The sequence below is a fragment of the Myotis brandtii genome, unplaced genomic scaffold (assembly GCF_000412655.1).
Source record: "Myotis brandtii unplaced genomic scaffold, ASM41265v1 scaffold79, whole genome shotgun sequence".
Lineage (NCBI taxonomy): Eukaryota > Metazoa > Chordata > Mammalia > Chiroptera > Vespertilionidae > Myotis > Myotis brandtii.
This window is the reverse complement of record NW_005371173.1, coordinates 1,856,968-1,880,613: the sequence shown is the minus strand read 5'-3', so window position 1 is coordinate 1,880,613 and position 23,646 is coordinate 1,856,968. Positions and strand designations below refer to the sequence as shown.

At 45.7% G+C, this 23,646-nt stretch overlaps 1 protein-coding gene across 7 annotated transcripts in view; it reads right to left on the bottom strand.

The window, feature by feature from the left end:
- PLCD4 (phospholipase C, delta 4) overlaps positions 1 to 21,947 on the bottom strand; it is a 29,337-nt gene extending 7,390 nt beyond the window's left edge. For 6 of the 7 annotated variants that reach the window (XM_014531139.1, XM_014531141.1, XM_014531142.1 and 3 more), the window contains exons 1-9: positions 20,288 to 21,947; positions 14,923 to 14,978; positions 14,630 to 14,788; positions 13,223 to 13,451; positions 11,965 to 12,094; positions 11,167 to 11,398; positions 5,930 to 6,131; positions 4,697 to 4,841; positions 1,405 to 1,557 (exon numbers count right to left, since the gene is read on the bottom strand). In XM_014531139.1, coding sequence (XP_014386625.1) covers positions 1,405 to 1,557; positions 4,697 to 4,841; positions 5,930 to 6,131; positions 11,167 to 11,398; positions 11,965 to 12,094; positions 13,223 to 13,451; positions 14,630 to 14,788; positions 14,923 to 14,944 — 1,272 coding nt within the window. In that variant the 5' untranslated portion in view covers positions 14,945 to 14,978; positions 20,288 to 21,947. Of the gene's footprint in view, positions 1 to 1,404; positions 1,558 to 4,696; positions 4,842 to 5,929; positions 6,132 to 11,166; positions 11,399 to 11,964; positions 12,095 to 13,222; positions 13,452 to 14,629; positions 14,789 to 14,922; positions 14,979 to 19,533; positions 19,608 to 20,287 lie in introns of all 7 variants that reach the window. The other variant, XM_014531140.1, reaches the window with a different exon arrangement.
- Between the last annotated feature and the right edge of the window lie 1,699 nt (positions 21,948 to 23,646).

Genomic DNA, 23,646 nt, shown 5'->3' with positions numbered 1-23,646 from the left:
GTAAAATGTTGCTTCAACGGCATGAAAGAAAGTCTTTTTTGCATCGAATTGTGACTGGCAATGAAAAGTGGATTTATTTTGAGAATCCCAAACGCACAAAATCATGGGTTGATCCAGGTCAACCATCAACATCAACTGCAAGGCCAAATTGCTTCGGAAAGAAGACAATGCTCTCGTTTGGTGGGATCAGGAAGGTGTGGTGTATTATGAGCTTCTAAAACCGGGGGAAACCGTTAATACTGATCACTACAGACAACAAATAATCAATTTGAACCACGCTTTGATTGTGAAACGACCAGAATATGCCAGAAAACACGGCAAAGTAATTTTGCTTCATGATAACGCACCATCGCACACTTCAAAACCAGTTAAAAACACGTTAAAAGATCTTGCGTGGGAAGTATTAACCCACCCGCCGTATTCACCAGACCTCGCTCCTTCAGATTACCACTTGTTCTGATCGATGGCACATGCACTTTCTGAGTAGCACTTCAAGTGGAAAATTGGGTCTCTGAATGGTTTGCCTCAAAACAAGAAAAGTTCTATTGGGACAGTATCCACAAATTACCTGAAAGATGGGGGAAATGTGTAGCTAGCAATGGACATTACTTTGAATAAAGCACTTTTTAAAAATATATATATTTTATTGATTTTTTTTTACAGAGAGGGAGAGGGATAGAGAGTTAGGAACATCAATGAGAGAGAAACATCAATCAGCTGCCTCCCACACATCCCCAACTGGGGATATGCCCACAACCAAGGTACATGCCCTTGACCAGAATCAAACCTGGGACCCTTCAGTCTGCAGGCCAACACTCTATCCATTGAGCCAAACCAGTTAGGGCTGAATAAAGCACTTTTGATGTTTCTCCTGAAATTATCATGTTTTCTTTGATTACAAAATCCACATTATTAATCGGTACACCTAGTATATGTGCTATAAAGGAATATAGAGGATAATTCCCATTCACTATTTTACAGGTGAAATACAATATTATATTATTATTCACTTTTTAAAAATATGAATACACACACACATATATATACACACACATATATGTTTATAGAAGTATTTAAAATCTATTAATAGCAGTTATTAGGAAAGTCATTATGGTGGGGGGGATTTCCCTTTCTCTTTATTGTTGGCATAGTCTACAACAATTATGAACTTTCAGGAAAAATTAAGATACTCTCAATGAAAAACTAAATATAAAGTAAAACTGATTTAAAATTTAGAGAATTCTGTGTTCAATTAGATTTTTAAAAAATTAAAGTTGTCTCCAAGGATATGAAGAGCAAAATGGTCCATCTGAGGGTGAGAAGGCACCAAAGCGGGGAAGGAGCCAAAGCAGGGGGGATACGGAAGCCACAGAAGAGTTTGGGCTGGGGGAGCAGGGCCCCTACCTCAGGTGAGGGCAGCTGAGTGGGCAACTGCCCATCCAAGGTGGTGCTCAGCAGCTGATCCCCCAGGATCTCGGTCAGATGGTGTGCTATGATCTCCTGCTGTTCCCAGCTGCAGTGGTTCTCCAGAGACAAGATGACTGGATAGTCTGATGTCTGAAGGGAGGGAAGAGGACTCTGAAGCCAAAGTTCTAACACTTATAACCTCCTTGCTTCTCCAGACTCACCTAGTTGCTCACTCAACTGAGTACCCTGATTGCTAAACTCCTCCAACCCCATTCCAGGCCTCAAGGAGGTCTTGCTGGGTCTGAAGCCCACCTCACATCTAAAAGTCACTCTTGGTGCAGCCACTATGCAAAGCAGTATGGAGTTATCTCAAAAAATTAGAAGTGGAACTGCCTTACGACTCAGCAATTCCATTTATGGGACTATAACCAAAGAAACCCGAAACACTGATCAAAAGAATATATGCACCCCTTTGTTCATTGCAGCATTATTTACAATAGCCAAGATTTGGAAGCAGCTCAAGTATACATCAGTAGATGAGAGCATAAAAAAGCTGTGGTACATTTACACAATGGAATACTACTTGGTTGTATAAAAGAAGAAAATCTTATCCTTTGCAACAGCATGGATAGGCTTGAAGAGCATTATGCTAAATGAAATAAGCCAGTAAGAGAAAGACAATACCATATTATTTCACTCACATATGGAAGCTAATGAACAAAATAAAACTAACAAAATAGAAACAGGTTCATAGATAGAGAACAGACTGACAACTGTCAGAGGGGATGGGGGTTGGGAAACTGGGTGAAAAAGGTGAAGGCATTAAGCAAAAAAGAAAAAAACACCTCATAGACACAGACAACAGTATGATGATTACCAGAGAGAAAGGGGAGTTGGGGGAGGTAGAGGAGGGTATAGGGGGATAAATGGTGATGGAAGGAGACTTGACTTAGGGTGGTGAGTGCACAACACAATGTACTGTAGAACTGTACACCTGAAACCTATATAATTTTATTAACCAATGTCTCCCCAATAAATTCAATTAAAAAGAAAAAAATTAAGGGACAATTAAATGATGAACATAATAAAAATTTTAAGTGTAAAAAATAATCCTATATAATAAAAGGATAATATGCAAATTGACCCTAATGGCAGAACAACCAGGACAACCACTCGACCAGTCACTATGAGGCACACTGACCACCTCTCAGTCCCTTTCCCTGACCGGCAGGCTTCGATCACACAATGGTGAACAGGGAACCAGGGGTGGGTGGCAGGGGACGCAGGGGGCGCCAGGCCAAGGCCCTGTTCCCACCAATCATCCCACACACAGAGGGCGACCCACGGTAGGGTGGGGCCGGAAAGCAGGCGGAAACAGCCAACCTCTCGGTCCCTTCCCCCAGCCGTCAGGCTCTGATCATCCGATGGCGAACAGGGAAATGGGGGTGGGTGGCAGTGGGGGGCAGGGCCAGCTGCAGGCAGCCAGGGAAGGTGGCCCTGATCGCAGGCCAGGCCTAGGGACCATACCTGCACACGAATTTTGTGCGCTGGGCCTCTAGTAAATAAATAAAAGTCACTTTTGGGCCAGGCCTGCATGGCTCAGTGGTTGAGCATTGACTTATGAACCAGGAGGTCATGGTTCAATTCCCAGTCAGGGTCTTGGAGAGGTGACCTTGGTTAAAACACATAGCGCCAAGAAGGTGAGCAAACATATTAAGAACAGTATGCCATATATGCCAGGTCCCTTGAAACATATGCTGTGCAGATGTTTCTTCCCTGCAGCGACTGTGTCAAGCAGCAAGGATGGGCCGGCTTCCGGCAAATTCCCCCCCCCTTTTTTTTAAAAGATGGAAAAATCAATTTAAAAAAACACACAAGTCATTCTTGAGACCCCAAATCTCAGACAAGTGCCAGATCCAACCCATGTTCTTTTGGGATGTTAGGGTTTTCAGGCTCAGGGTGGGTAGGCCAGGCCACTCCCCTCGTTACATGCTCATGTTACACTCTCAGGCTTTAATCTCCAGGTTCCTATCATCCCTGACTCCTACCCACCACTTTGTCTATTTCCTTATCCACAGCCTCACTCAGATAGGTAACGAAGTTGTTAGAAATGATTAATCTCTAGTAATTACCTCTATGACAACTAATTAATAGTAACACAGCTAACACTTACTCATAATAATTCCTTAATATTTGCCTGATGGGTAGCTCAGTTGGTTAGAGTGTCGTCCCAATATACCAAAGTTGTGGGTCTGATCCCAGGTCAGGGCACATACAAGAATCAACCAATGGCCCTAACCGGTTTGGCTCAATGGATAGAGCGTTGGCCTGCGGACTCAAGGGTCCCAGGTTCGATTTCGGTCAAGGGCATGTACCTTGGTTGCGGGCACATCCCCAGTAGGGAGTGTGCAGGAGGCAGCTGGTCAATGTTTCTAACTCTCTATCCCTCTCCCTTCCTCTGTAAAAAATAAATAAAAAATTAAAAAAAAAAATCAACCAATGAATGAATGGATAAATAAGTGAAACAAAAAATGGATGTCTCTCTTCTCTGATAGTCGAATGCAAGGGGAGGGTAGAATAAATGTAATGGATGTATACTGGGTCCTGCACTGGGAATAGAAGGTTCTATTTCTTAACCCTGTGACATTCCTCTTCTATGTGGTTTTCTGAAATGACTAGAGGCCCGATGCACGAAATTCGTGCAAAAGTAGGCCTTCCTTTCCCCAGCTGCCGGCACCCGGGACCCGGGCTTTCCTTGCAGCCTCAGTTTCATCCGGAAGGACATCTAGTCTAATTAGCATATTACACTTTTATTTTTTTTTATTTTTTTTAATATATTTTATTGATTTTTTACAGAGAGAAAGGGAGAGAGATAGAGAGTTAGAAACATTGATGAGAGAGAAACATCGATCAGCTGCCTCCTGCACATCTCCCACTGGGGATGTGCCTGCAACCCAGGTACATGCCCTTGACCAGAATCGAACCCGGGGCCTTTCAGTCCGCAGGCTGACACTCTATCCACTGAGCCAAACTGGTTTCGGCAACACTTTTATTTTTATAGATTGTTTCAGCCCCCTTTCTTCTCTGAGCACCCACTCTCTAAAATCAATAAATTTTTAATATTTGCCTGATCCTTCACGGTTAAAATCTCTTTTACCAAATGCCATTTGATCTAACCTCCCCTTGTCCCTTTACCCTCTCCAGACCCAGACCCAGACCCAGACCCAGACCCAGCCACTTTTTCCTGAGATCCTCTGGCCTCACAGTATTCCCATCCTGGGGCTCCTACCTGGAAGGCATACTGTGCTAGAGTGGCCACGACTTCTTTGAACAGGATACGGGAGGTCAGGGTATGTCCATGGTAAACAACAGGCTCCCCACTGGGTCCATCCCATACATCCACCTCCACACAGCGGCACCCCCGCTTCAGGGCCCTGCAAGAACCCCAAGCCCCCAGGGATAGGAGAGGTCAAGGTTTGGTCTTCCACCTAGGGACCCTCTTCCCAATATGGAGAGAACAGTGCACTTACCTCTTAAGATCCCTGTTCAAGTTACATCTCCACAGACCATTCTCTGCCCACTGGAACACTGCTGTAGCTCACACTGATCTCCAACACCTCCCCTCACTCCCAACCAACTCTCAATCTTTCCTTAGCAAGTCATCATATACTGCCTCATGATGCTCTGATGTTCTGGTTGTATTTCATTATACAACACCTGAGTTATTTATTTTCTCTATTAGACTTCCTAGGGCAGAAACTATATGTTCCGTTCATCTTTGGATCCCCTGAAGCTACTAGATCAGTAGTAAGTGCAAAAATATATTGACTTTCTATCTAATGCATGATTGGTCACAATAAAAGTAGTTACCATTTATTAGGTATTGACACAGATTATATCATTGAATCCTCACAACAACCTAGACAGAATAGACACTGTTATCATTTCTGTTTCACAAATGGGGAAAGTGAGGCATAGGGAGATGAAATATTTAGCTCCAGAGTAACAGTGAGATAGTTAGGATTTGACCTCAAATGGTCTGACTCCAGAACCTATGTTTTTAACTCCTATGCTCTACTGCAAGCATGTCAAACTCACGGCCAGAGGGCCGCATGCTCAATAAACGAGGTATGCGGCCCACCAGCTGTGAGTGTGACATGCTTGTACTGCCTTCCATTTAACATTTAGTTTATTTATTTATTTAAAATAAATCTGTCAGGGCCTGAGTTCAAAAAGAGTTTCATAGCTTATGAAAGAGAGAAGCTCCATTAAAACCCATAGGTTTTAATACCACTCTCCCACCAGTCTTCAGTATCTCCTCCAAGTCTCTCAGGTATTCAAGGATACTCAGCCCCCAAACTCACCCCCCCCCCCCCCCCCCCCCCCACCCCACTCCACAGCAGCCTGGATGGTCCCCTGCAACAACATATTTTCGATTCCTGTTACCACTAACTGTCCTAAATTTCCCACAGGTGTTCCCTTCTCATGAGCTTGATTCCTCCCCCCTTCCTCCCCACTGCACCGTATATATCCCTCGACGCTGCTCTGGCCACAAAGCTGGTCCCCCACCAGGTAGGTGTTGTGAGAGGAATTGATGTAGTAGTGGTTCAGGGGTTGAGTCATATCCTGGTAGATGGGGAGGCAGGAAGGATTGAAGATGTCTCCGTCCTTCGAGTAGAGGTAACTGAGGAAGCCATCCATGCTCAGCACATGTCGTAGCTTGCCTGAGATGTGGAGTAGGGGGACACTAGAATGAGAGAACTCTGAATGGGAGCACCCCAGCACACCCACAGCCAGTCCACCCTACACCTCTCCAGGGTCCTGCCTGTCAGATGGTATCCACTCCCAGCCTCCAGAACCCAAACTTGACCCCGTCCAGTTTCTGTCATTTCAATCATCCCCACCCTCAGAGAATGTTAAAGCTACAAGGGGAATCATTACAAACATTCTAGTTCAATGCTGTCCAATAGAACTTTTTACAATGATGGAAACTGCACTGTTCAATATGATAGCCTCTAGATACATAAGGCTACTGAGCACTTAAAATGTAGCTGTGTAACTGAGGAACTGAATTTTTAAATATATGTTTTTATTGATTTGAGAGAGAGAAGGGAAGGGAGAGGAAGGGGGGAGAGAGAGAAAAAAAAAAGAGAGAGAGAAACATCGTTCATTTGCCTCCTGCACACCCTTGCTGAGGATCAAGCCCTCAACCTGGGCATGTGCCCTGCCTGACCAGGAATCGAACCAGCAAACTTTTTAAAATTTATCCACACCCAAGGATATTTTTTCCATTGAATTTTAGAGAGAGTGAAAGGGAGGGAGGAGTAAGAGAAGAGAGAGAGAGAGAGAGAGAGAGAGCGAAAGAGAGGGAGAAACATCAATGTGAGAGAGACACATAGACTGGATGTCTTCTGCATGCATCCCAACTAGGAATAGGGTGCAAACCCCCAACGGAGGTACATGCCCTTGACTGGGAATCGAACCCAAGACCCTTCAGTCCTCAGCCGATGCTCTAACCAGTGAGCAATCTGACCAGGAAAGAACCAGCAACCTTTTGGTGCAAGGGAGGACACTCAACCAACTGAGCCATACCTGCCAGGACAGGAACTGAATTTAAAATTTTGATTTTAGTTCATTTAAATTTAAACAGTCATATGGTGCTCATGGCTACCATAATGGGCAGCACAATATTCATTTTAAAGGGGTAATTTTATAGATAGGGAAACTGATGCCCAGAGAGAATCAAAGTCAAAGGCTTGTTAGCAACACAACCAAGGTATCTTTGTTTTATTCCCTGGGCTGTGTAGCTGCTGCCAACTATGATCTAAGGGTTTTTTTTCCTATTGTCAATTCCCACATGGTGTTTTGCCTTGGACCACACTTTCTTCAAGGGCCAGGTCCTGTCACCCTTCCATAACCCTCACCCATTTCAGCATGGGCTTCTATATTTACAACAACAATGACTAACAGTTATTGAGCACTTGCTCTATACAAAGGATGTTACATTCAACATCTCTCCTAACGCTCTCACCAACATGATGAGGTAGATGTAATGTAATCTGTCTTGAGAGGTTGGGTAACTCATCTCATGTACATAACCAGTAAGTGTAGGGACTTGAACCCAGGCAGCCAGGTGTCAGAGCCACACCCTACACCACTGGGCTGTGCAGTTTCACTGAGGGAAACATTGCTGCAGGGGGGCTCCCTTGGAAGGCAGAATAATTAGATTCTCATGCCCAGCTTCTTGTTCCAGATTTGATAAGGCCTGAAGATGCTGGAGAATGGCAGCAACTTTCATTCTTTATAGTAATACATCAGATCAATAGGTTAAGTCCACAGCTGCCAGGTACTTTCATATGCATTATTACATTTGATCACCAATTATTTTAAAAATGAGAAAATCGAGTCTCAGATTAAGCAACTTGACCAAGGTTACTCAGTAAGAAGCAGAGTGGAAACTTGAGCCCAGGTCTCTTGACTTATACTACCCGGCAGGCAGAGTATAGCATCTGATAGTTGAGTGCAAGGGGAGGGTAGAATAAATGTAATGGATGTAATAAATGTAATGGATGTAATAAATGTAATAGAAGATCCTATTTCTTAACCTTGTGACATTCCTCTTCTATGTGGTTTTCTGAAATGATTGCTTTCAGTCCCCTTTCTTCTCTGAGTACCCACATGAATCAACACTTTCTATTTGACTCTAAGTTCCATGAATACACTGTCCTTGTCTTAACCTACTGCTATATCTCTGGTGCCTAGCACATAAGTCCTGCCACATTTAGGTATTCAATAAGCACTAGCAGAAGTATAGTGTGAGTGAATGAATGAATGAATGAATGGAAGGAAGGAAGTGGGAATTAAGACTTAGGAAACCTGGGTCACTTGTCCAGCTCTCATTCATCGCATCTCTAATCCTTATTCTCAAGAAAGGCACCAAGTAAGAATCAGATGACCTGGATTTGAATCCCAATTTCTCCTCTCATTAGCTGTTGGCTTTGAGCAAGTAATTTAATTGTTCTATACCTCAGTTTTTCTCTCTTGCACAACTGACTCAATAATAAAAACTATTTCAACAGGTCATTGTAAGGATTAGAAGAGAAAAGGCATGTAGAGATATTGGCACATTATGGAATACTTGGCAAAAGCCCAATCTTGATTTACAAGATTGTAGTAAGAACTAAATGAAATAAGGCATGTGAAAGTGCCTTGTAAATAATTTCTACATATATAAAAGGCTAATATGCAGTGTCCCCTCGGGAGTTCACCCAGGAGACCAGGAGTTCGATCGCGCACTATGACGTGCGCTGACCACCAGGGGGTGGTGTGGAACATGGCGGGCGACCAGCAGCAGCTGGGGCGTTGAGGGAGCAAGGGAAGGAGGAGGTGAGGAAGTGGGGAACCTGATCAGCCCTGATTGCTGGCCAGGACTAGGGACCCTACCCATCCACAAATTTCGTGCACCAGGCCTCTAGTCTAATCTAATAAAAGAGAAACATGCAAATTGAATGCACCTCCACCATGCCCACCAGCCATGCCCACCAGCCAATCAGGAGGAAATATGCAAATTAACTAAACTAAGATGGCGGCGGCCACAGAGCTGGAGTGAGCAGGAGGCTTGGGTTGCCCCCAGCAATGGAGGAAGCCAAGCTTTCCGCCTGCCCTGCCAGCCCTGAGCTCTGCTCAAGGCTATAAAGTTTCAATTATAGAAGATAAATAAATCCCAGATACTTGCTTTCAGCCCGTGCCCATGGCCAGCCTGAAAACGGCCCTCAGCCCCTCACCCAGGCTGGCCACACCCCCATGGGGTGAGGGTCCCCACTGGGGGCCTTGGCCAGCCTGCAAACAGCCATCAGCCCCTCACCCAGCTGGCCAGGCACCCCAGTGGGACCCCTATCCTGATCTGGGACACCCTTCAGGGCAAACCAGCTAGCCGCCACCCATGCACCAGGCCTCTATCCTATATAATAAAAAGGTAATATGCAAATTGACCCTAACAGCAGAATGACTGGTCACTATGACACATACTGACCACCAGGGGGCAGATGCTCAATGCAGGAGCTGCCCCCTGGTGGTCAGTGCGCTCCCACAGGGGGGGCTCTGCGAAGCCACAAGCCAGGCTGATGGCTGCCAGCACAGCGGTGATGGCAGGAGCCTCTCCTGCCTCCTCAGCAGTGCTAAGGATTTCTGACTGCAGCTTAGGCCTGGTCCCCACTGGCAAGTGAACATCCTCCGAGGGCTCCCGGGCTGCCAGAGGGATGTCTGACTGCCAGCATAGGCCCGATCCCCCGGGGAACAGGCCTAAGCCAGCAGATGGACATCCCCAGAGGGATGTCAGACTGGGAGAGGGCACAGTCTGTGCCCCCAGACTGCGAGAGGGCATAGGCCGGGCTGAGGGACCCCCCTGAGTGCACAAATTTTTTTTCACCAGACCTCTAGTATTATTAATAACTAGAGGCCCAGTGCATGAAATTCGTGCAGGGGGGGGGGTGTCCCTCAACCCGGCCTGCACCCTCTCCAATCTGGGACCCCTCAGGGGATGTCCGACTGCCGGTTCAGGCCTGCAGGGATCAGCCCTAAACCGGCAGTCGGACATCCCTCTCACAATCCGGGACTGCTGGCTCTTAACTGCTCGCCTGCCTGCCTGCCCGATTACCCCTAACCGCTTCTGCCTGCTGGCCTGATCACCCCCTAACCGCTCCCCTGCCAGCCTGATTGACACCTAACTGCTCCCTTGCCAGCCCAATTGTCCCCAACTGCCCTCCCCTGCCAACCCGATCACCCACAACTGCCCTCCCCTGCCAGCCTGATCACCCACAACTGTCCTCCCCTGCCACGACCTGCCTCCTCTGCCAGGACCTGCCTCCTCCACACAAGGTGGCAGAGACGCCTGGACCGGCCTCCTCCGTGCCATGCAGAGCCACGGGACCCCCAGGCCTCACCACATGGAGCGGCCACCAGACCCCGCCTCCCCTGTGCGTGTGGCCATCTTGTGGCAGCCATCTTGTGACAACATTGTGTGAGGGCGTCGCACGACGCCACCTAGGCTTTTATTATATAGGATGTACTAGTAAATTCCTCACATTCTGAAGGGAATGGAGAGCAGGAAGATATCTACTAAAAGGGCAAGGAGGAAAATTTGAGGGCAGAGAGGGCATATTTTCGTTGTGTTTGATAATGCTGAATGATTGACCTCATCATCATCCCCCTCAGCCAGGGGCTGACTAGCTTCCTAGGACTTTAAGGGACTCAGAGACTTCAAGAACCATCTGGTAAACTTGGAGAAAGCCCAGGAAAGGGCAGAGAGCCAGCACTTAAAGTGATAGCAAACAGGAACCATGAAGGGAACTAGAGGAAAATCAATCATATGCACTAGAGGAGAAGAGACCAAAGCAAGAGGATCAAGTATTTTATACTATATCTCCACTGAGGCCAAAAGCTGATATAAAGAAGAACTTTCAGCAAGTGAAGGATGTGCAACTTGAGCATGGTGGAGGAAAGGGGTCTTGTGGAATGTTCTTCCTCTGAGAGATCTAGCATTGCAGAGGAGACTTCTCTCTTATCTGGGCAAGAAATGGAAATGGCTGCACTCCTTCGAGAAGTGGCTGAATGAGATAAAGATGATTGGGTAGGGGACTGAGGTAGGGGTGGACTCAGCCTTCCTTGAGTTAGACAGAAAGCTGCTGATCTCTGGACCTTTCTGGTCATGGTCCCCCTCCCTGACCCCTGTCTGGTGCCTCTCTGCTCTGGTCCTCTTACCACTTTCTGAAGGCTCATGACGGTCAATGAGTTCCAGAGCAAGGTCAGAAGCATGGTCTCCTTCTTTCTGCTCCTCTTGGAGGAAATCCACAAATTCTAACAGGGTCAGCTTCTGCCCATCAGCCGAAAAGTTTCCAAACAGTTCCAGTACCTCAACACGCTTAGTCAATGCCTTATAGAACTCTATAAATTCTTGTCCCTCCAGAGTGTCAGATTGGGATGTGTCTGCTGCCTGCAAGAGGGTTTAGAGGAGATTGGACAAACCCTTTAACAGCAACTTTTATGGCCTTGGCTTGTCTTATAAGGACAGTCTTACTGACAGATGGATCCAAGTATGCTTCCACAGAATACATGATACTTGGTGTTCATAGAAGAAGTCACTTCAGTAAGTAAGAAGCAAAATTTCAGCCATACCATTTGCTATTAAAAATTTTTTTCAACTAGAAAGAATTGAAATCCCTAAAGGTCAAAATATCCCTTCTTCTATTTATTCACATTCCAGTTGGAGTTTTCTATTGTTCTAAGCACCTGTGAAAGTCTGGCCATGGACAGAGAGGTTCTTGGGGTCTGATGTAATAACATATTATTAGTTACCTTTTATAAGATTATAAATCATCTTTCCAACAAGACTGAAGAGTAAGAAGCATGGCCTACACTTCCCATTGAGCCTGGCATAGTGCTAAGGGCACATAATAGAGATTCAATAAATGAATGTTGTTGGAAAGGATCAGAGTACTTACGGTCAAGTGAGAATGTGGCCTTGTTTGGCTTCTGCAAATACTTTCCTGAAAGACTCACCTGGAAAAGCTGAAAGGCATGCTCTTGTTCCATTTCCACATTCATCAGGCGTAGTAACCGCTGGACTTCGTGGAAACTCATCCGACCATCCTGGTTTTTGTCTCCACGCTGGAACCAGTCACTCAGCCATCCAGGTCTGAGTCAAGGCAAAAGCACTGTGTGTGTTTGTATGTGCAGATGTGTGTGCATGTTGATCCACTGACATCTCTCCCTATCTTTTCTGCCTGTCTATCTCCCACACCAATTAATTTTCCACATTAGCTTCTAGAATACCCCCCGCCCCCCTCCCCCCCGAGTACCTATCTATCTTATCCCTGCATGGCTCAGATGCCAGCAGGTACCTCTTTTTTGAAGAAAGTACAGATTCCTTAATATAGAAGTTAAGATCTCCTGTGCCCCCATAATCTGGCTCCAACCCAGTCTTCTCAACACATCTCTGCCCTTTCTGCACTTTAGCCAGAACCCCAACTTCCCACTCTGTGATGTCCCAGTTCTCCAGCGCTTCAATTTCCTATCTCTGGGCCTTTACTCATGCTGTTCCTTCAGGCAGGGGTGTTTTTACCTCCTCTCTTAATGTTCAAATTATACTAATTTCCAAGGCTTCGCTAAAATACTACTTCCTCCCTAAAGCTTTCTCAGAACCCTCTCAGCTAGAATTAAATATTTATCCTTTCTTTGAACAGCCTCAAATAATCTAAGTACCATACAGTTCCATTGTACTTAGATTATTTACATAATCCCATCCTCTCCACTGAGGAAAACAATATCTTTGTACTCTTAAAGCCTGGCATATAGTGCCTGGTATATTCTGCTTAATAGCTGGTGAACGAATGGATGAATGAATGAAAGAACTAGCACAGAAGGTGAATACAATCTAGGAAACTTGAAGTGAGTTGACACCAGTAAGTCTTTGAAGGGATTGCTTCCCACCCCTGTGGTAGCTCATGCCACTAGGATCTTCTGTTCAGCTCTCAGGATCAGCATCTTGTTGGGCCCCTGACCTCTTGCTGTCCCTTCCCCCAAAACTAGGAGGCCTGATGCATGCCCAAACTCTGCCTGGCTATGCTTTTGCCATCTCAAACCTCAATTCCTCCTTCAGCATTCTCAGCCTCACATCGGTCTGAACTGCCCCTACCCACCCCAACTGGACTCTTGGGATTCCCTAGCCCTATACCGCCCCCCTCACCTGTCTCTAGCCCTGCAGCATCTGCCCCTTCAGTGATTCTGGCCCCCATTCTGACTCCATCCTGCCCGATACTGGTCCAGCCTCTCCTGTTGATCCATGTTGGTGACAAAGTCCACCAATAGCTGGAGCCCCTTCATCCAGATCTGGGCCTCTTCCACACTGTTGGCCACCAGGTCCAAGTTGGAGCGGCGGCCATGGAAGACGATGGTAAAGCCCTGCTCCAGGGGGAACTCCTCTGCCAGGCTGCGCAACACCTCAGATTCATGGCCATTACGCACTGTCTCCACGTCAGAGATCGAGACTGCCAGAGAAGAAGCAAGTGGGGAGACTGAGGAAGAGAGTTCACCAAATTGCAGGAGCTAATGATCAAGGACCATTAATTACTCCCTTCTTCTCTGTGAAGCCATAGCGAGGAGGAACCCCAGCCTCCACAGGCTAAAACCCCAAAAGCTTTAGTATAGGGAGATGCAGACCCCTGGGATTCAGGATTCCACATGAATCACTGCTGTGTTCATAGGCAGCATGGCAAGGGGCCTGTGCTGGGAATGGCAAGACTGGCTCCCAGCTTTCAGCTGGCAGTATGACACAGACAAAAGACCTTAATCCTTAGTGTCCTCATCTTCAATAAGGGATGGTCCCTTACATGGCCAGTGTACATGGTGACCACAAAAGGACTGGTGGGACTGACAAATGGAAGCACAGTTACAGGGTAGAAGCAGTTACACCAAAGCATAATAGGCCCAATTTCAGTTCTTCCATTCCAGGTTTGAGAGCTTCCTCTTTCCAGATAGGAGGGAACCAGAGAAATGCTCCCACCCTCTTTCCTCAGCTGGGAGTGGTGTGGAATGTGAGCTTTGATATGTCTCTAAAGCAGACTCCCTTAGATGCGTCCTGTGATCAAATTTTTAGAGGGATCATAAAGTGTTCAGCCAATAGAATGTATACTTATGATGCATTTATGACATTTTAAAATATTCACCATAATGGCTCATATTTATTAAATGCATCTGGTTTCAGGTCCCATGCTTTAGATATTAATTTGTTGGGTCCCTATAACCTACTAGGCAGGTACTGTTTAACATCCATTTTACAGATGAGGAAACTGAAGCTTAGTTTAAGTAACTTGTCCAAAGCCACTCAGCTAGAAAGTGTCAGGGCTTTAATCCAGCCAGTCAGATGCCTGAGATCATGCTCTTATTATAATAAAAATAACAAGATATATAATGTATGATTTATTGAGCCTTTTTATGTTCCAGGACTCTTCTAAGCCCTTTACATGCAATAATTGATTTTATCCTAATAACAGCTTTAAGAGGCAAATACTGTTATAATTTTCATTTTATAGGCTCAGGCATAGATACAAGTGGGACAGCACAAGGCAACATCATAGGACCCTGGTCCCTCTCCTGCTATCAGATGCTGGGCTCCTCAGGATTCTATCCACCCATATGCCCACCCCTGGCTATCCATGTCACTTACAGCTGGCCTTGGCTCTGCCTCCGACCTGCCGGGCATGCCAGACGGTCATGCCATCTTCCTTAAGTCTGAAGTATCTTAGCTTCTTCCAGTTTTTGGATCTCACCTTGCGCATCATCGTACCTTTCTGCATCAGCAGCACATCTTGACTGATGGGCAGCCCTGGGCCAGAAGAAGCAGGGGCTGGATAGCCAACCAGGGATGTGGAGGGCCCAGGAGGAGCTCTTGAATAGGGGTTCAGTATCCTCCCCGTCCCTGGGCTGTCTCCCCAAGCCCTCTTCTGCAGGGGTACTCACGGCCTTGCAGCAGGGATGCCATCACTCACTGCTCCACCAGCTGGCGCCAGAGTTACCTAAAGGAGTAAGGAGGAGCAAAAGTCTGGGTTAATCTTGGTGATTTTAGAATAACAGAACAAGGGAGGAAGAGAAGGAAACCAATGTTTCCTGACTGCCCACTATGTGTCAGGCATTCCATCTATATAGTCTGTAGCTCTTTTTACTTCTAATTTGAATTTGGTAACTACAAGGCTTAGAAAGGCTAAGAAACCTGCCTCAAATCACATAGGGATTCAGAATTTGAAGCCAAGTATGTCTGATTCCAAAACCTTTGCTGCTTCCCATAGTCATCTCCAGAGAGGGCTAAACCAGGTCTTTCTGCCAAATACTCCTCTCTTTCCCAATACCCCATATTCTACAAGATAACCTCATGTCACACTGCTCAGCTCCTCATTATTAAAAACCACTATCTTGCCCTGACCGGTTTGGCTCAGTGGATAGAGCGTCGGCCTGCAGACTCAAGGGTCCCAGGTTCGATTCTGGTCAAGGGCATGTACCTTGGTTGCTGGCACATCCCCAGTGGGGGGTATGCAGGGGGCAGCTGATCCATGTTTCTCTCTCATCGATGTTTCTAACTCTCTATCCCTCTCCCTTCCTCTCTGTAAAAAATCAAAATATATTTAAAACAAAAAACCACTATCTTGCTGGCAGCCCTTGCAGAATCTGGAATCTCTATATCCCAGTCTTCTCTTCTCCAGATAAAATCATCTTAATCATCCTAACTTCCCTTTCTGGGAGCCCTCTCCATGCTCCCATGTAGACCATCCAGCTTGGAAGTCTTTCTTTATTTTTAATTTATTTTATTTTTAAAAATTTTTTGTTAATCCTCCCTGAGGATATCTTTCCATTGATTTTTAGAGAGAGTGGGAGGAAGAGAGAAAGAAGGAGAGAAACAATGGTTGCCTCCTGCACGGAGCCGTGGGGCCGGGGATTGAGCCTGCAACTGAGGTATGTGCCCTTGATCGGAATTGAACCTGGGAACCTTCGTTATGCAGGCCCATACTCTACCCACTAAGCCAACCCGGCTAGGGCTTTTTCTTTTCTTTATTTTTTTAAAATTGATTTTTAGAGAGGGAGAGGAAAGGATAGAGAGAGGTTTATTGTTCCACTTATTTGTGCATTCATTGGTTGATTCTCTTTTTTAAAAATATATTTTATTGATTTTTTACAGAGAGGAAGGGAGAGGGATAGAGAGTTAGAAACATCGATGAGAGAGAAACATCCATCAGCTGCCTCCCGCACACCTCCTACTGGGGATGTGCCTGCAACCAAGGTACATGCTCTTGACTGGAAACGAACCTGGGACCTTTCAGTCTTCAGGCCAATGCTCTATCCACTGAGCCAAACTGGTTAGGGAGCATTGGTTGATTCTTTTATGTCCCCTGACCAGAGAGTGAACCCAGAACCTTTGCATATCGGGACGTTACTCTAATCAACTGGGCTACTTGGTCAGGGCTCCTGAAGTGTTTCCTTTGTCTCGTGTACAACACTTCATGTTGTACATAGCTAAATAAGCCATCTTCTTCACTTCACATGGTAAAGCATATTTTATACTCCTTTTCATAACAGTTATTCTGAGAGTTTTAATGGACCATATAAATTACAAAGTCTCAGAATTGCATTTTTAAGTTTTCTCTACCTACTAAAAAAAGAGTGCCTCCTTTATGATATATGCTAATTCAGGACCTGGTTCATTTGTCCTAGTAAGTAACAACAAACTTCCCTTGAAAAGAACTAGAAGATTTTATATATGGCCACTTGATTCTAGCTTTGCCCCTATAAGAAATGCTCAATTCTTGACCAAATCATTCTGAAACTGGCAAAGCCTATGAAACATAAACGTCTATGCTTTTGTATAAGAAAAGTATCTACACTTAAATAGAAATGTTGTGCTTTTTAATTAATAAATTTAAAATGTTGACATTGGTGAACGTCTAAAAAACTAAAAGAATCTCTGAAACAATCATTTGATTAATGCTCCATGAAAACATCATGCAGCCCTGACCGGTGTGGCTCACTTGGTTGAGCATTGCTCCATGCACCAAAGGGTGGCCTATTGAATTCCACGTCTGAGCATGTGCCCAGGTTGTGGGTTTGGTCTCTGGTCAGGGTGCGTGCAGAAGGCAACTGATGTTTCTCTCTCACATCGATGTTTCTCTCTCACATCGATGTTTTTCTCTCTCCCTCTTTCTTCCTCTCTTTCTAAAAAAAAAATCAATAAAAACATATTTTTAAAAAAACATCATGCAGCTCAACTCTCTATATTTTACAAATGAAAAAAGCAGAAGTCTAGAAATGTGATGTGACTTGTCTGAGGCCACAAAGCATATTAGTACCCTATGTCTCCAGTGGGAAGAGCCTATAAAGTCACCTGGGGATAACTAAGTCTTTGGAAAGAAGGTAGAGGTCGCTGAAAATACAGCTTCCCTGACTGTAGCACCTAGAAAAGGCTTTCTAAATGAGTAGCAATGTGCAGGTGTCAGAGGGAATAGAGAAAGTTGGTAATCAGTCTGTACCTAAGTGGGAAAGAGAACTCAAGGCTTCTCTCAAGAGAGAAAGATCCCTGCAATGGTTCCAAAAAAAGAAAAGGTTTTGCTGGCTGAGATTGAATAGGAGAGCCTGGGTGAGAAACCCCCGAATGGAAGAAGGGCTGCAGAGTGCTTCCTGGGAGACAGAAGCGCATCTCTACTTTTCTGGGTGGAGATACACAGTTTGGAACCTGAGGCTTGCAAAAGCTATATTAAGACTGAAGTAGAAAGTAACAAACAGGTCCGTCTTAAGTATCTCAGGTCCTCAGACTCTGGAGTGGGGTGGGGATGGGGGGTCAGCCTGGAACTGAAATTGAAACCCCCTTGCCAACATCCTATAACATCTTCTCTCAGAACTTCAGATCCCACATCTGGGGCATAGGGACTCTGGGACAGGGTGGACCTTGGCCCTGGGAGAAGACAGAATTACCTGATCTTACGCCTGGGTCCAGGAGCCACAGAATAATGTCCTAAAACATGGGAAGCCTGAAAACAGAGCCCAAGTACCAGGATGCCCCTATTTTGGAGCTTCTCAGACCAGCTTTAGAAAGTTCTTTTATCCTCTTTTGTCAAACACTTCCAACCCCAGAACTTGGCATGCTCTTCAAATCCTGCTCCCATTCCTGAATCACTATTTCAAATCTGTATCTAGGTGACATGTGGCCATGCATAAGATGGCCAGTTTCAACACAAGGAGCTACAGAATGTCAGAGCTGGACTTCATTTTATAGAGAAAAGGAGTGAGCACTAGAAAAATTAGCTCAACTGCCAGAGTCACCTAAAATTAAGTGGCAGAACTAGGATAACAACCAAGATCTCCACACGACCAGCTCAGAGATCTCACCAAGACTCTGCCGTTCGAAAGGGCTTTCACTAGGAAGCAGGTTAAAGCAGGGCTAAGAATCAATGAAGAATATCAAAGTTTTGTCTCTCCCTTCCATCATTTCTGTTTGCTCCATATCCCACAAAACAGCTTTTCTTTCTTATCATTTTCTCTCTTTTCCCCATCCTCTACCTGACCCATACCTTTTCTTTTCCCCCAGCTCACTCTTTTCTCTCCTGTCCTATCTGCCTCTCTACTTGCTCACTTGTCAGCTTCTCTTTGTTCTCTTGTCATCCTTCTCCCCATCATTTCATCCTCTCTTTTTTCTTGTTCTCAACCCATGAGGATTTTGAAACTGTGGTCCAGTAGCACATCCCTCTACTCAACCTCACTTTCCCCGTATCCCAGGAGACTAACTAAACAAACTGCCCAGAGAATGCAACTTAGAACCCAAGTGTTCTAGGTCTCGGTGTTTCCTCTGGTGTCTGAAGGGAAATTGGGAAGGATGCTCACAGCTGGTGCAAGTGTGGTTAGAAAAGAAGACACAAAAGACTTGGGAGTAGGAGCAAGAGGCAGGGAGCAGAGGATGAAGACTGTGAGTAAAAGAGACTGGTCTTAACTGTTCACTCGTGGACACACATGTGGAGATCCTCAAGGGTACAGATAATTTCCTCTATAATACAGATGAGAAAACAGAGTAAAAAAAAAATGAGGTGGGAAGTGGCCAGGTCTGCCAAGCAAGATTGGGTCCTCAACTTCCAGGTAACTTATGGGAGACATGGCAGAATTGTCAACGCATTACAGTGGGATTCAGGGTGTCTCCGGTCTCCCTGAGGAACAGGAAGGAAGAGAACCATTCTGTCTACTCTTTTTTTCTAAGTTGTTACATTTTGTCTACTCTTTTGCTTCTGAGCAGGATTATGCCTGGTTCATGTAGAGAGGACAGAATGCCCCCAGACATAGGTCCTAGCCCTCAGAATGTCAGAGTTTGAAGACTTTTTATAACACATATAATCCAGAGGTTCTTGGCTACATCAATATTCCCTGGAGAGGGTCTTGTAACAGAGATTCCTTAGCTCACAATCTACCAGATCAGAAATTCCAAGAATGGGGCTTAGGTAGATTTATTTTTATCAAGCACCTCTGACACACAGGCAAGTCTGGGAAACCCTAAACTTCCTCTTATCACAGATCAGGAAGTTGGGGACCAAAGTCACCTACCTGATTGATGGCAAAGTCAGGACTAGAAGCAAGTGCTCTTCCCAGAACAGCACTTGGGCATGCCAACAAACGGTCTTGGTCCAGTAAGCAAGCGAAGAACGAGGTATAGAATTCAAAACCTGGCTCTTTCAAAGGAAGTCTCATAACTCTCTCTCTATTACCAGGGGTTCCTATACTCCACCTGGGCCATGGCCAACCCTCATTTGATAATCCTCAACAATCTGTTAATGAATCTATGCTAAAGCACAGTTATTCCAATTCTCTCTCTCCTTACTATGATGGGGCTACTTCTAAGTGGCAGCCCTGGGTAGCTAAGAAGTCCCATATAAAGAGGTGATTGACCCGAGCCAGCAGGAAAACTGTAAGTCAAAGAGGATAAGCTAGAGAGAACCAGAAGGCCAGAGCCTTGTGGACCTGTTCTGGCAGAGTCCAGGGTGATATATATATTATCCTCGCCTGAGGATATGTTTATTGATTTTAGAGAAAGAGGAAGGGGGAGAGAAACATCGATGTGAGAAACATCAGTCAGTTGCCTCCCGTATGCGCCCCGACTGGGGATCAAACCCACAACCGAGGCAGGTGCCTGGACTGGGAATCGAACCCACACTTTTTGTGTACTTGTGTACGGGATAATTCTCCAACCAACTGAGCCACCCGGCCAGGGCCAGACTGCAATTTAATCAAGGCATGTTGAAGGCAGACCTAGGGACTCAGGCAGGACAGAACATGGAAGAGAGGCTGGTCAGGCCCTTACCGTGTGCAGGATAGCAGTCCTGTGTCTGTGAGCTCTGCAGTGCTTGCTCTCCACTGTGGGATGAGGAAACCCAGCCGGCTCCTTTTCTCCTTTTCTCCTTTGCTCCTCTTGCACTCGCTGGCTTTCTCCCCTCCTCTACTGCAGTTTGCTGCTGTGACTGGCAGAGTTACAGCCAGAAGGAAGGAGTGGGGTGGGGGGAAGTGTGAGCTATCTTCAGTCCAGCCCACCCAACTCTTAAAGGCCCAGGACACTGGTCAGTGAAGGAGTCGTGGGGATAGAGTGGGTAGAAAAGGATTAAGGGGAGGGATTGGAGCACCACATCTCCAGGGAGGAGGAGCCTGGCTGCCCTTCATCTTGGTGCCAGCCCTCGCTGACCCCAATCCAGACTCAGCTCTCAAAGTGAAATCCAAGGAGTGTCTGAGTTGCAGTGCTCCATGAATCACGGCTTTTCATTCTGGTTGGTTTCTCTGCATGTTATACAGCTGTCTTTGCCCTTATTTCCTCTGGCTTCTTTCCATGGTGTCCGTTTCCACCAGCCTGCCTGCTTCTGTATGTCTGCATGCTGCCTTGCAGGGCACTCAGTCTAGCTTTGCAGTGCAGTGAAAGAAAAAAAAGGAATAGGATGGAAAAGGAAGATGAGGAGAAAGGGAGGAGAGGAATGATCTTAAGAGTGTAGGGAGACAGGTTTGTATCTCTGTATAAATAGGCACTCGCTAAATACTTAAGGAATGTACACAGGAATTCATTTGTTCTTCCTTTACATTCATTTATTCTATGAGCATTTGCTCAGCACCTCCAATGTGCAAGGACATACATGCATGTTTATAAAGATGTGTGTGAAGCAGATTCACCGTGTGTAAGAATCAAGGGCAAAAGGAGAAGCACAAGACTGGAAAGACCCAGCTGGGAAAGGGAGGTAATGAGCTTCTTATATAAGTGTGAATGAATAGGCAGCTGAAACAGACACCAAGATTGAGGAAAGAGGACTAAGGTAGGAGAGGAATGGGTGATTGTAAAGGGCTTTATTGTGGCCCCATACTTCACAGTGAGAAACTGAGGCCCAGGGAAGTTCAGGCAATGTCCTGGACTCACATATCATTAGCAAAGACAACTAGTCCCTTGCACTCTCCCAAACACTGTGAGCTGGGACCTACTTTTGCTCTGCCTTGGAAAGACTGCAGGGTATGGCTCTTTCTGGACCAGTAGATGACAGTAAAATAGCTGAGGGCATAGGGCACAGCCCTGTACTTGCTTGGACTTCTGTGGGATCCTTTTCCAGTGAGGTCTGTCTTAATTATGGGCACAGAGTGAACTAACTGTATAAAATGATGTGATTTTAAGTGTGCTGAGATCTGGCTGTCTCTCATGGCTCCCCCACATACCTCTCAACCGCCTAATATTCTACCATTAGTGATTATTTATAGCTAAACTTTAGTCCCATTAAAATAAAATCCTTCTAAGTGATTACCATAAATGTCAGGATAGTGGTTACTTTTGGGAGGAGGTGGGAGTTGTGATGGAAAAGGCAGAGATATGGCTTCTGAAACAGCTGGCCAAGTTCTATTTCCAGTTCTGGGTGCTAAAAAGGGTCTTCACTTTATAATAAACTAGAGGCCCAGTGCACAAAAATTTGTGCACTGGCAGGGGAGGGGGGGGGTGGGGAGGTGTCCCTCAGCCCCACCTGGGTGGGCCGGCAGATAGCTGCTGCCCTGCCCGGCCACCCCGGGAAGGGTCACACACGGGATGCTTGGATGGAGGCTGGGCAGGCCGGTCGATCGCTGCTGCCCTGCCCGGCCACCCCGGGAAGGGTCGCACATGGGATGCCCGAATGGAGGCCATGCGGGATGGCCAATCACTGCTGCACTGACTGGCCGCCCCGGGTTGGGTCGCACATGGACGCCCGCCGCCCTGGGTTGCAGATAGCAGGCCCGGATGGCAGCAGGGCAGGCAGGATAGTGCTGTCCCGCCCTGCCTGCAGTATGCAAATTAGCCGCCATGTTTGTTGGTGGCTAATTTGCATATCGTGCTGATTAGCCAATGGGAGGCATAGTGAAGGTAAGGTCAATTACCAAGTTTGTCTATTATTAGATAGGATTATTAAGCTATATGTTTTCTTTATGTAGTTTGCTATATCTGTGTTATATTTTATAATAAGAGGGTTTCAAATTTTTGCACCTGATAATTTCTAAAGCCTTACTGGTTTTTCACAATTTATACCTAGGTTATGTTTACCATCCTTTAGTGAGAGCAGGTTTTGATAAAGGAAGAGGAGTGTATAGAGAGGGGAGGCAGAATGAGGCCATTATTGGGAACAGGAAGATTATGGGGGTATCAATATTTAAACTGTGCTGATCTCAGATTTTAATTAATAGAGGCCATGTCTCGCATGCTTGTCGCACTCTCCCATTTCTACTTCCTCAACATCATCATGTCCTTATTTTTCTATGCTTCCCCTTCACATTCCCACTCCTCCAGGATTATATATGGTTTGCCTCTTCCTAAGTGATTATTGGCTTCACCTTATTTCTGCCCAACCTTCTTCCCTTCTGGGTGTTTTATGAGGAGTACTCTCATTCAATCTGGATTTTCTGGGAGAGTCCAGATCTCAAATATTCTCTTTCAGTGTCCTCATAAACAGTGCTCCCAGATCATATGTTCTGATTTTGGGGGCAGGCACTTGGAGACCTTCAAAGGTTAGAATAGCTTCAAAGAGTGGCTTAGAAAACATGCTCATTGCAGGATGCTCTAGATTAGGGAGCAGATAGATGGCTCCAGGCACAGGAACTGTCCACCTGGTTTGGTTATTCCTATTCCCATAATGATCCTGGCCCTTCCTCCACTGTTGGTTATTATTAACAGATCCAGAAACCTGATCACAGCAGCAGCAGAAGCACAGAGACTTTCTGGGAACCATGCCCAGGAAAGGACCAGAAGCCCTAAATTGAAGTAAAGGTTCAGCTGGCAGTGGAAGACCTAAACTCTACACTCTCACACTGCCATCCAGACAAGCCCAGACCCTCCTCTTGACACGAAGGAGTGACACCCTAAACATTTTTTCTTTTGGGAACAGTCAGGCTAGGGAGTCAGATACCAGTTCCCCAGCTCATCCAGTCAAACTACTCACATTTCTGAAGTAAAACCCATCTTCTTGATGGTCCAAAAAGTAACACAAAATATTAAATTTCACTTAAAAAATCATCAGTGAGAGTACATGTAGAATTAAAATATATAACTTCAAAAGGCCAGAGAATATATAGACATCCCTTCATTCCAACAAAATTAAAAACAAACAAGAACACCCAGGGGAGGAGGAACAGGGAGGCATAAAATAAATGAGAGACTGAAATGATAGAAGCTAG